The sequence below is a fragment of the Trichosurus vulpecula genome, chromosome 4 (genome assembly GCF_011100635.1).
Source record: "Trichosurus vulpecula isolate mTriVul1 chromosome 4, mTriVul1.pri, whole genome shotgun sequence".
NCBI classification, from domain to species: Eukaryota; Metazoa; Chordata; class Mammalia; order Diprotodontia; family Phalangeridae; genus Trichosurus; species Trichosurus vulpecula.
In genome coordinates, this window is record NC_050576.1 from 112819290 (window position 1) to 112830841 (window position 11552).

At 35.6% G+C, this 11552-nt stretch overlaps 1 protein-coding gene across 2 annotated transcripts in view; it reads left to right on the forward strand.

The window, feature by feature from the left end:
• Nucleotides 1-11110, forward strand: part of SYT14 (synaptotagmin 14) — a 198950-nt gene extending 187840 nt beyond the window's left edge. Inside the window, exons 5-7 of one of the 2 annotated variants that reach the window (XM_036756108.1) lie at nucleotides 6109-6298; nucleotides 8590-8646; nucleotides 9959-11110. In XM_036756108.1, the coding sequence (XP_036612003.1) occupies nucleotides 6109-6298; nucleotides 8590-8646; nucleotides 9959-10272 (561 nt within the window). In that variant the 3' untranslated portion in view covers nucleotides 10273-11110. The remainder of the gene's footprint in view (nucleotides 1-6108; nucleotides 6299-8589; nucleotides 8647-9958) is intronic. The other variant, XM_036756109.1, reaches the window with a different exon arrangement.
• Nucleotides 11111-11552: the final 442 nt, after the last annotated feature.

The window sequence follows — 11552 nt, forward strand, 5'->3', positions numbered from 1 at the left end:
ACTTTTGGTCATATATTTTTGGTAGTTGTCTGTACATTTTGGATACCAAACTATTATCAGAGATATTTGGCACGGTTGACCTCTTCTTATCCTAGGGAGGGTTAATTTTATTTGTGCAAAAGTTTTTCAGTTTCATGTAATCAAAATGATTTATTTTACCTTTTATAATTTCCCCTCTTCTTATTTTGGCTAAGAATTCATTACCCTCCCATAGCTATGAAGGAGTGAGTAACCTGTGGCCTCAAGGCTACATGTGGCCCTCTAAGTCCTCAAGTGCTCAAACTTCACATGTCCTGATTTGTTCTGTGAAGTCTGGATTCAGTCAAAGGGCCACACTTGAGGACCTAGAGGGCCACATGTAGCCTTGAGGCCACAGGTTTCCCCACCCCTGGATAGGTCTGCTTCTCTTCTAATCGTTTTGTGATATAGTCTTTAATATCCACATATCTGTTTTGAATTTATTGTGGAATATGGTATAACGTGTTGATCTAAGCATAATTTCTGCAGACTAGTTTCCAATTTTTCGAGCAGATGTAATTATAAATAGTAATTATAGTAATTATAAATAGTAGTCTTAACAAAGAAACTGTGTAGTGATTATGACATTTTACTGACACCCAAAATGTCCCTCTAATTTTTGGAAACAGTTTTTGCATTGTAGCTCCAGACTTTGTTGTTGTTGTTAGTGTTCAGCCCTGTCCCACTCTTTGTGACCCCATTTAGGGTTTTCTTGGTAAAGATACTAGAATGGTTTGCCATTTCCTTCTCCGGCTCATTTTATAGATAAGGAAACTAAGGCAAATAGGATTAAGTGACTTGCCCAGGGTCACACAGCTAGTAAGTATATGGAGCCAGATTTGAACTCAGGAAGAAGGGTCTTCTTGACTCCAGGCTCGGTGCTCTGTGCACCACATCACGTAGTTGCTCTATTCCAGATTAGGTACCTTCAAAGCCTGTACAAATCCAAAAGATAGACATTTTAGTCACTTTCTGCTTTATTCTAGATTAGGTACCTTCAAAGCCTGTACAAATCCACTGAAGCATTCCTTAAAGCTCTTTATCTTTTCTAGTTCAAATTCAGAGGCTTCCAGTTCTGTAGTGATTCTGTCACTTGTTGATCCAGACTTCCTATATTTGTTTACTGAAAGAATCTGGTACTATCCCAGAGAAACTTCCAAATTTTGGCTTAAGATAGTGATCCATTTAATTTAGGTCTTGCCCACAGCTTTCGTCTCTTTCTTAAGAACTCCCTTTAGCCTCTCTGCTGTCAGATGCCCTTTACTCATTAAGGCCTCTAAAGAGTGAGGGTAGACACAGGACCTCCTCCATTTGAAGAGGATACCCGAGGCATCCACCTTGTCATTTCCTGACCAGCTGATCTCCAGAAACTCATCATCCTGCAGGATGAAATCACAACTGCTCAGCTTATTTCGCACCCTGGCTGCAGGGCTTCATCAGACCTCCCTCACCAACCCCCAACCTCATCCTTTTTAGTTTCCCTTTATATGTTCTCCATCAGATTCTGAGTTCCTTGAGAGCAGAAACTGTCTCATTCCTTTCTTTGTATCCCCAGTGCTTAGCACAATGTTTGGTACATAGTAGGTGCTTAATAAATGTTTCTTTACTATTGACTAGTCTTCTGAGCAGCCCTTCCTCCTTCATGTAGATCAGTTCCCACTACTATCCCCTACTATCAAGTTATCTTAATTGTAATGATCCAATATTTTAATCATCCAATAGATTATGTATAGCATACTGATATGTATGATATGAAGGTAGTTTCTCTAAAGCGTGCTGGGCCTAGAATCAGGAAAACTCCTCTTCATAAGTTCAAATCTGACCTCAGATACTTACTATCTTTGTGACCTTGGGCAAGTCACTTAACCTGTTTGTCACAGTTCCCTCATCTATAAAATGAAAGAGAAGGAAATGGCAAACCACTTCAGTCTTTACCAAGAAATCCCCAAACGGGGTCACAAAGAGTTGGAAACGACTGAACAACAAAACCTTTTGGTGAGTTACCTTACAACCCCCCAGTTTTTTGATAATTTTTTTCAATGTCATTATGATGTCATTTTTTATCTCTATGTCCATTCCTACATGTCCCTCCCTCACCCTATTACCAAGAGAAAATAAAATGGTCAAGAGAATAGGGATCTTAATGAGCCCAACCACTCCCTTATATATTAGTATTGTAATTATGTAATACATATTTTCCTTCAGTCTATAGCATTAAATCAGACCTGTTGAAATTGTCCATTTTAATGTACTGAGCTGAAAAACAACTGTAGGTTTTCCACTATACATGTTTCTCCTCTGTGAACTCGATTTGTACAATGGGATCAGGTATTAGAGGTATAGAACTGGAAGACATTTGAGGGCAGCTAGTTCAGATCCCTCATTTTTCATATGAGGAAGATGAGGCCCAATGCTGGGCCTCAGAGGTGAAGGGATTCACACAGAGTCACAGAGATGATAATAAAGAAATGGGTTTCCAAGCTACCACCTGTCTCTGGTTTCTCTTTGACTACCCTTCCAACAAAGTTCCTTTTCCTTTCTTATCCCAAGGAGGCTACCCTGCACCTTTAAATCCAATGCAATTAGCGCAAGTGAGCTCCAGCCCAGGCCTCAAAGTCACATGGTTTAAGAGGGAAAGTTTTGTCCAAAGCCAAGGGGAAGAGAGCACAGATCAAAGCAGCCAGCTGCTGCCCACAGCTCTTAACCCAAGTCAAAGTCAAGCTGCTTATTTCGGCCTTCATGAGAGCAAGGCCCAGCCCTCTGCAGGGTTTTCTTCCCCTGGGCTTTTCAGTGCTTTTCCTCACTAGGAGACTAAACACCCGGCCCTCCCTGCTCCTGCTACTAAGATTCCTACAGCCATTGCCTCCAGCCATCTTCACCATGCCAAGTTTCCAAATGTTCACTTCCCTGGGGCATGGAGAAGGCCCTGAGGAAGAGGCACCATTCCAGGAAGTAAAGCTCACTCAAGGTGGCAGCTCTGGCATGGGAATGGGAATTATACTCCTTTTTTATACTTCATTATTATTTGCCATCCCCTCCACCCCACCTCATCTTCAGAAAAACATAAGGGACAAGGTTGTGTATATGAATCAGATAAAGTTAAATCTAAGATACCTTTTAGAAGCAGTGAAAATAAACTCATTTAATGTTGAAATCTTAAAATTTGCAATAATTGGCTGTGTGCATTTAACCCCCTCACAAAGGAACTGTTAAATATGAGTGATTTATAGGCAATTGAAATCAATTTATGTTTATAATATAAAAGCAGAAGTAACAGGACAGGATCTATAATTGATTTTTAAAAAAGTTTTATTGTGCCTTTTGTTTGAGCCAGTTTTTAATTCATGTGGAAATCATGGTTTTGTTTCTGTATTTCTAAACTTATTATTTAATTTTTGACATATTGGCATTACTTAAAGAAATATGATGGGCATAATTAATTATAATGTGGTGAGACAATATATGCAGTTTATTCTTTGCCTTCTCCCTGAAGAAAAAAAATGTTTTTCTACCTTCATAGAATGTCTTATAACCCTTCACCCTTGAGGGAAAGTACTAGAAAGGAATAGGATACTATGTTGGGTAGGCATAGGAAGAAGTGATACTTTTACTGTTATTTGCCTGTAGGACTGCTCCTTTAAGTAGACCTAGTAATGACTGGAATTTGTTTGACGGTGGGTTAATCACCAACAGCTACTGCTACCTAGGCAAGCCCCAGTTATAAATTAATGATGGGAGCTGCAGAGAGTGGGTGGAGATCTCTGGATATACACTGAATTGAGCAGCATGCCCTGAGGAATATTCTGAGGATAGAAACCACTTGAGTATACAGTATCCATATTTAATTTGTTTTTACTACAATCATTCTATTTCTATCGCTATTTCTATGTAGCTTTTGTTGTAGCGGATGAGATTTCTACCAGCGTGCCAGTCATGGGTAGATAGTTACTTTGACTGTTTGGAAAAGTCAGGTGATCCAGTTTAATTCTTTTTTTCCCCATGGCTGAAACAGAACGAAACCTGTTAGAATGACACTTTTTAGCCATTCGTTTTCACAAATCCTACTAGACTTCCGAGGAGCTTTGAGGTCCCACAGGACCTTAAAACTATTACTTTTGGAGGCGGACAATGGAAGGAAAAGAAGTGAAATTTCCCCATCTCCTAGTCAAGTGGATACAGGAATCAGCCATCTTTCTTTTGAATTCCCAAAGCCGTTCACATAACCCTCTTCAAAAATCATCACATTGCTAAAATTCAGGGTGTTAGGGCAAAAATATTGAGAACAAACAGTGGAAAATATTCCATGGGAGTCAGCAAACCTGGCCACTTACTTAGTGATCTCTTCTACTTACTAGTTATTATTCATCCCCTCTGAGACTCAGTTTCCTAATCTGTAAAATGATAATGATAATAATTGCCTCTCACAGTTGGGAGGAAAGTCTTTTTAATTAATTAATTTTTGGTTTTCAACGCTCGCGTTTATAAGATCGAGTTCTTAATTTGCCCCCTCGCTTTCCATTCCCTCCCCAAGACAGCATGCAGTCTGATGTAGGCTATACGTGTATGATCATATTGAACATATTTCCACATTAGTCATGTGAAAAAAAAATCAGAACAAAAAGGAAGAACCATGAGAAAGAAACAACAAAAAAGAAAGGGATGATAGTCTGCTTCAGTCTGCGTTCAGACTCCATAGTTCTTTCTCTGGATATGGATGGCATTTTCCATCATGAGTCTTTTGGCAGAATTGCCTTAGATCATTGTATTGCTCAAAAGAGCTAAGTCTAACAAAGTCAGTCATTGAACAGTGTTGTCGTTACTGTGTATAGTGTTCTCCTGGTTCTGCCCACTTCACACAGCGTTGGCTCAAGCAAGTCTTTCCAGGTTTGAGGAAAGTTCTCTGTAAACTAGAAAGACCTATTAAATATGAACTATTATTTTTCTATTATCTGACACCAGGTTGATAAACTTTAAATTGGAAGCATTATGTTGTGAAAAATAGATTTCATAATATTCTAACAGATGCTGCCTAGCATAGAAAACACATAAAATGTACAAGAACATACATTTGACTCTAAAATATATGTAATGAAATATGCTAATTGAAATAACTCTCTCCTCCTTTTTTTCTTTACATTCATAAATGTATGTCAAGCCACAGTGACACCAGTATTTCCTTGGCCAGTGGTTTGGGAGTATATACAATATTTTGTATATTGCTTGGTGAAATTCATAGTAAACTTTTGGTTTTCTAGTCTATAATTGAGGGTTAAGGTCGAAGAACATATGTTTACAATTTTATTAAAATTAATCCAGCAGATCAATTCAGTTATCCATTAGGTGTTGTTCAGCATGCAAGTATAAGTAACAATAGATGTCAACTTAGAAGTACTAGATTCTTTATAACTATTGGTTCTTTAGCTTCAGAAGATTGGTATAAAGGATTTGATATTTTTCATTCATGGGAAGATAAAGATAAATAATATAGAAAAGCCTATTATAATTTGGTTAAATTTTACTTCATCAGGGGCCTTCAAAAATCAAATTAAAGTACAAGACTCTGAGAGAGATTTTCTTCTCATGATAAACTCATTCAAATGCACTGCCTCAAAGTCAATGAGTACTTGAATGTTATGTTTTACCTCATTGAAATTTTGCATATTAATAAGTTCATAACTCAGGGAATATGTTAAAGTATATAATCACAGTATTATATTGTCTATAAGTATAGCACCCAGGATGCAAAGGAATCATCCTGTAGATTTAGACTCTGAGTTCAATCATTTAGTCAGTTAATAAGCACTGATTACCTATCAAATGCAAGGCACACAGCATACGTGTGTGTGAGAGAATTTAATGAATCTTTTGTTATCTCCTTTTTACCTCTTCCAGCTTTTATATAACCAAAAGACAACCAGAAACACTAATATGTAGGTAACCTCTTTTCTAGCCTAGTAGTATGAGAATTGTCTTTATGATGCCTGTTCTTGAGAGTTACCTATATAATTCCAGCAAGTCCAGTATTAACAATTCATCCCTTAACATGTCTTTTCCACAAAATCCTTCTAAAAGTTTTCTTTATGATTCCAGGGCTGTGGTTCCCAGATGAGCACGTCAGAAATGTCCTGTAGTGAAAGTACGTCCTCTTGTCAGTCTCTAGAACATGGCTCAACTCCAGAAATCCTCATTGGCCTGCTTTATAATGCCACAACTGGCAGATTATCAGCAGAAGTGATAAAAGGCAGCCACTTCAAAAACTTGGCAGCAAACAGACCACCCAGTGAGTGAAAATCTTTTTTAAAATTTTTTTAATCCTAATACTTTTTATACTTGTGGGACTTTCAGTGGTGGGGACTTCAAGCCTATCATTTAGACCTACCCAATAAAAATGAAATGGTACAATCATCAACTAATCTGTTTCATGTTTTCTATTTCCAATCATTTGGGAAATAAATCTGAAATTCAAAATATTAGTTATGAGTTGACAAGACTTTTAATTTTTTATGGTGACTTGAATAAATTAGCTTTATCATAATGTTTAACTGTTAATGCCAGAAATGAAAATTAAAGCATTTTAAAGTATATAATAGTTAATAGAACTATGTAAAACTATCATTCTTACATAAAAGGCTGATGTCCTTGTATTTCTCTGAGTGTATTATTATAAGCTATAGTATTTACTCATGTATTTTCTCTTTATGTTTTTTTACTACTACATTTTGAGAAGAAATTATTTTCCCTTGGTAATTCTCCTTCATTTCACGTCTTTTTTCTACTATTAAATAGCTGCCAGCAGAAACTTCTCTAAGGTACATGTTCTTTATCCTTGCCAAGGCAGATAAGTTAAAGCAGTCAGCTATTCGATACTAGTTGGTACTATTCCTCTGCCTCTGCCCTTGCCCCTGCCTCTGCCTCACTGCCCTTCCTTCCTCACCACCTTTATCTGTATTTCCCTATCTAACTTCCCTAGTCTGGGATACTGGGAGGGAAGGGCTTCTAATCTTATAAGTGCACTTCTGACTCTGCTGAAAGTCATAAGAAGTGAACTAGGGCTTAAGACGCTTCTTGGTCATTCTTCCCTTGGCCCAAATGTGTCAAAACTTCTAAATAAAACTTAAAAGAAAATCTTAAAATGTAATCAAGTATGTAATCAATTCAGTCACTTGAATAAATATTTGATATAGATTACAGTGAACACTTATGGTATAATTATGAATGTTACTATTCATTAATAAATGGGAATGAAAAAATCTTAAAGATGAATGAGGTTTTGTCAGCAGTAATGTCAAGAACCAAGAAGCTTTCATTAATATCCTTTTCCTTTCCTCTTTTTTACCCTTCTCCTTTGTATTTTGCAATGAAAATATCAAGGAACAGGGAGGAAATTACATGAGTAAATACTACCTATTGTAATTAACCCTTAATGTTAATGTTAATATAATTTGGGGGAAAGCATGGATAGATGAAATCTATATTTTAGTTTATAGTTTAGTGTCTTTGACAAATAAACCTTTAATTAGGTGTGCTATACTGAAGCAGAATAAACTCATGTGGATTGACCCTCCTATTCTTCCTCTAACCACTCTTTGGCCTTAATACTCATAATCTGTGCATTGGCCTAAAACCAAGGGACCAAGAGAGAAACAGAAGTAGCTAGTTTGTCTAATACACAAAATAGATTGCAGCTCCTTAAATAATCAATAATTGATTACACTTTGGATTTATTGATGAAAACTGTTAATGTCTCTGCTTAATCATTAATAGAAACTTGCAAAATAAAGGGTGGCTAGAGCTTTCAGCTTAAGAAGTTTGTTATATTACTGTTATTTTAGAATTAGACCAATAGTGTTAAAATTGATTGATAATGATGACTGATAGGCTGGCAAGCGAAATCATGTGATTTGTCATTTTTTAAAATGATATAAATATGGGTTATAAATTAACTAAAAGACTTGTTTTTTGTTAGTATATTCTCTACAATTTCCAAAAATGTATAGGCACTCAATAAATAATTAGGTCTAAATTTTAGATTAAATTATGTTTGGAATGATCAAATTATATCCCAAATAACAATATTAGCATTTAAGAGCAAAGGTTATAATATTAGAGTTGATGTTTAACTTTTCAAACAATTTAATTATATTTTATATTGGGAATAATATTAGTGTTTTTATTCTAGATATTGCATGAATAAGGTTAAGATTCAGTAAAATAACAAAAAAGTATTCTATATTACCCTTCTTCAGTCTTCTATAGCCTGATCATTTGCATGATTTTTTCTATGTTCAATGTGCTTTAGACCAAGTAGATATTGTTACAAAGATGTCCCTTTTAAAAGTGTAATTTTTTGATAAAGATTACACAAATGGCCTTTAAAATTTTTTCATTCCATGAAATTTACCCAACAGCCCTTTCGTTCAATCCTCTATCTGAACTAAACTGCTAAAACTTTGTGTTCTTCCACTCCAGTAAACAATGTTTCCTCTTTAACTTTAACCTTTGACCCTCTCTCACCCAACAATTGACATCTGGTCATTATTTCTTTTACTGCTTTCCACCCCCTGTTGTCAGATGGACTGTTCTGTTGTCTAAAACACTTGATAGGTGGACAGGTTTATATAATCCGAGGTGAGTTCCTGTAGAGGCTAATTGGATGTTGTCTTTTCATGCAAAAAAAAAGCAAACCCTAAAACTTGCCAGCAGTGAAGCTGTCCACCATGTTGGTTTCCAGAAAATGCACATTTATTATCTGTGGTACTCTTAAGTACGACTAACTGTAGACTTATCTCTGATTATGGATGATGGTATTCAGAGCACCTACAAAGTTACAAATACGTAAAGAGCTTCTTTTTCCAAAGTTTGTAAATAATTTTAGTATTCCAATAACTTTATTTTGATTCATACAGCAGAAATAAAGCTTGACATTTTTGTTAAGAAGCATGTCAATTTTCTTCCATATTAATTGAAATTTTATCATGAAATATATAGATATATACATATATATGATGGAACAATATGCTATATACCATTTGCATGGGTCAAAAGAACTAGAAAATACAAAGTTTTAAAGAGAAAGTTTGTCACCCAAGTAGAAGAAAGCAATGCATAAGTAAAATTCATTTTATGCACTATACATTGCATCAATTTTTTTATATTTCATAAAAATATTAGCTAACATCTCAAAATTTCACATTCAGTTGTGAAAAAATCCTACAGCATTTATTTTATTTTCCCCAAAAAGCACATTAAATGTACTCTTGCATGAAAATAGGGAAGAGAACATTTTACTTGGTTTTCTAAACTTTGAGCACCTAATGCATTTGGCTTCATTTTGGTCTTTAAATGTTTTGTAAAAAATATTAAAAAAACCACATCCATGCAGAGATTTTTTTGACATTTCATCCTAAGCTGTTTTGATGTCTCCTTTGCACTTATGTGTTCCTCTCCTCCTTTCCATCAGTTGCCTTCATTCTCCTACTTGTTTATTTATTCTTATTCTCTAAAAGCACAGTGGAATGCTTTATAGTGTTGTGGCTAATTGGAGCTTGCTAAATGTTTAATAATGCTATGAAATCCTGCTTAGTAAAGCTAAATGGGGATGGTAGAGATGTTAAGGGTGGTGGGGGGAATGTGAGGGAGGAGAAAGGATTATGAGGTATACCTTTAAGCAAAATTTCTAACTTAGGGTACCACTGTTACCATGTAAAAATGCTGAGGTTATGTCATCATTGCACCAAAACTATTTTGCCTACTTAGTTTCCTCTTTATATTCACACTATACAATAATTGTATTAAAGTAGAACTGATTGAACTTTCTTCAGTTAACATGGTATACGCCATATCCTTAGAGAATGCTAATACATAATCATCTTAGCAAATCTTAAAATTTGTTTTTAGAGTTTGTGTTCCAAAATGTTGTTTGTGGTTTTTCCCCCTGTAGATACATATGTTAAGTTAACTCTTCTGAATTCCATGGGTCAAGAGATGTCCAAATGCAAGACATCTATCCGCAGAGGACAGCCAAATCCCATATACAAGGAAACCTTTGTTTTTCAAGTGGCACTGTTTCAACTTTCAGATGTGACCCTTATACTGTCCGTGTATAACAAACGCAGCATGAAACGAAAAGAAATGATAGGCTGGATTTCTCTGGGTCTCAACAGCTCAGGAGAAGAGGAACTCAATCACTGGACTGAAATGAAGGAATCCAAAGGACAACAAGTATGTAGATGGCACTCGTTATTAGAGTCGTAACGGACAGAGCAAAGGACAATTACGACTCAATACAGCCTTGTTTCTGACTCCAAAAACATTATTTTTACTTAGCTGCTACCAGGAGAGCAGTTCACAGAAGTATCAGAGTCAACATTCCACCTTAAAACATGCACGAAGTGCTATGGAACAGAACAGCTAATACATCATCTTTTCATTGATTTTCCATATCTCTGGTGGAAATTATCATGGAATATGAGAAACTTACAAGATCATGGTCAAACTAGCAACTCTCCAGAGGTTTAGTCACATGATGTTGGTTTTTACAATAATTTCACTTTAGCTACTAAAGAACTAGCTAGCTATTTCATTAAAATCCAGAATTTTCAATGAATAAAAATGGAGAATTTTGGTTTCAGTACTGTAATATTGGCACTGTTCTAGAGGTTCTCCATAAAATATTTTTTGACCAGCCAGCACCCAGTGTTAGTGATGAGAAATTTGTGGTCAATTTGAAAGGAACCTAAACCAACTCTAATAGTAAAAATTTAATGTCACTGAAAAATCTTTTTATTTTTTTCTCTTTGCATAGGTTATTATGCTTCATTTCTCTGTTAAACATCTCAGTAGCATTAAATCTAAGTGGAAGCAGGTATACTTTGACAAAAAGAAGACATTTCTTCAGCGTGTCATGGGGACAAGCTCCACTTCAATCCAACTCGTTTTTCCCCTTGCCTATGCTTCTGCTTATCCCAAAGAGACCTCCTGGTCCCTTGCAAGCCTTCTTAGACAGGTTGTACTGTAGAATTATGTAACTTTCTGTTGAAAGCACTTCCTATACTCATGTATTCCAACATAGGAAGCTCATAGAGCAGGACTTGACTTTTAAAATTCTTTCAATAATTGATATTAATTTATTTTAAATGCCAGTATTGTGAAGAATATATTTTTAAAACAATGAAATATAGTAAGTTAGCTGCTAAAAAAAACAACCATCCAGTGTGAAGAAGTTTTAACTGGTACTAGCATTTAGCAACAAACATTGTTTTTAGCAAAATAAGTATTCATATTAAGAAAGAAGCTGCTCTCTAAGTGTTCAGTCTCACCCTCAGATACTAAACCTGTGATACAAATATATCCCTGTCTCAGATTCAGTCAGGACCTCATGTTAAAGACAGTTCTGAGACTCCTTCTGATGCTTCTAGTGATGTGACTAATTTTTATGAACTTTACAAATACGTTCTTTGACGTAATATCATCCTGTGCCTTTCGTGTATGTTATATTTGCTCATACAACTTGAGAAAGTTGTATTTGCAAAATT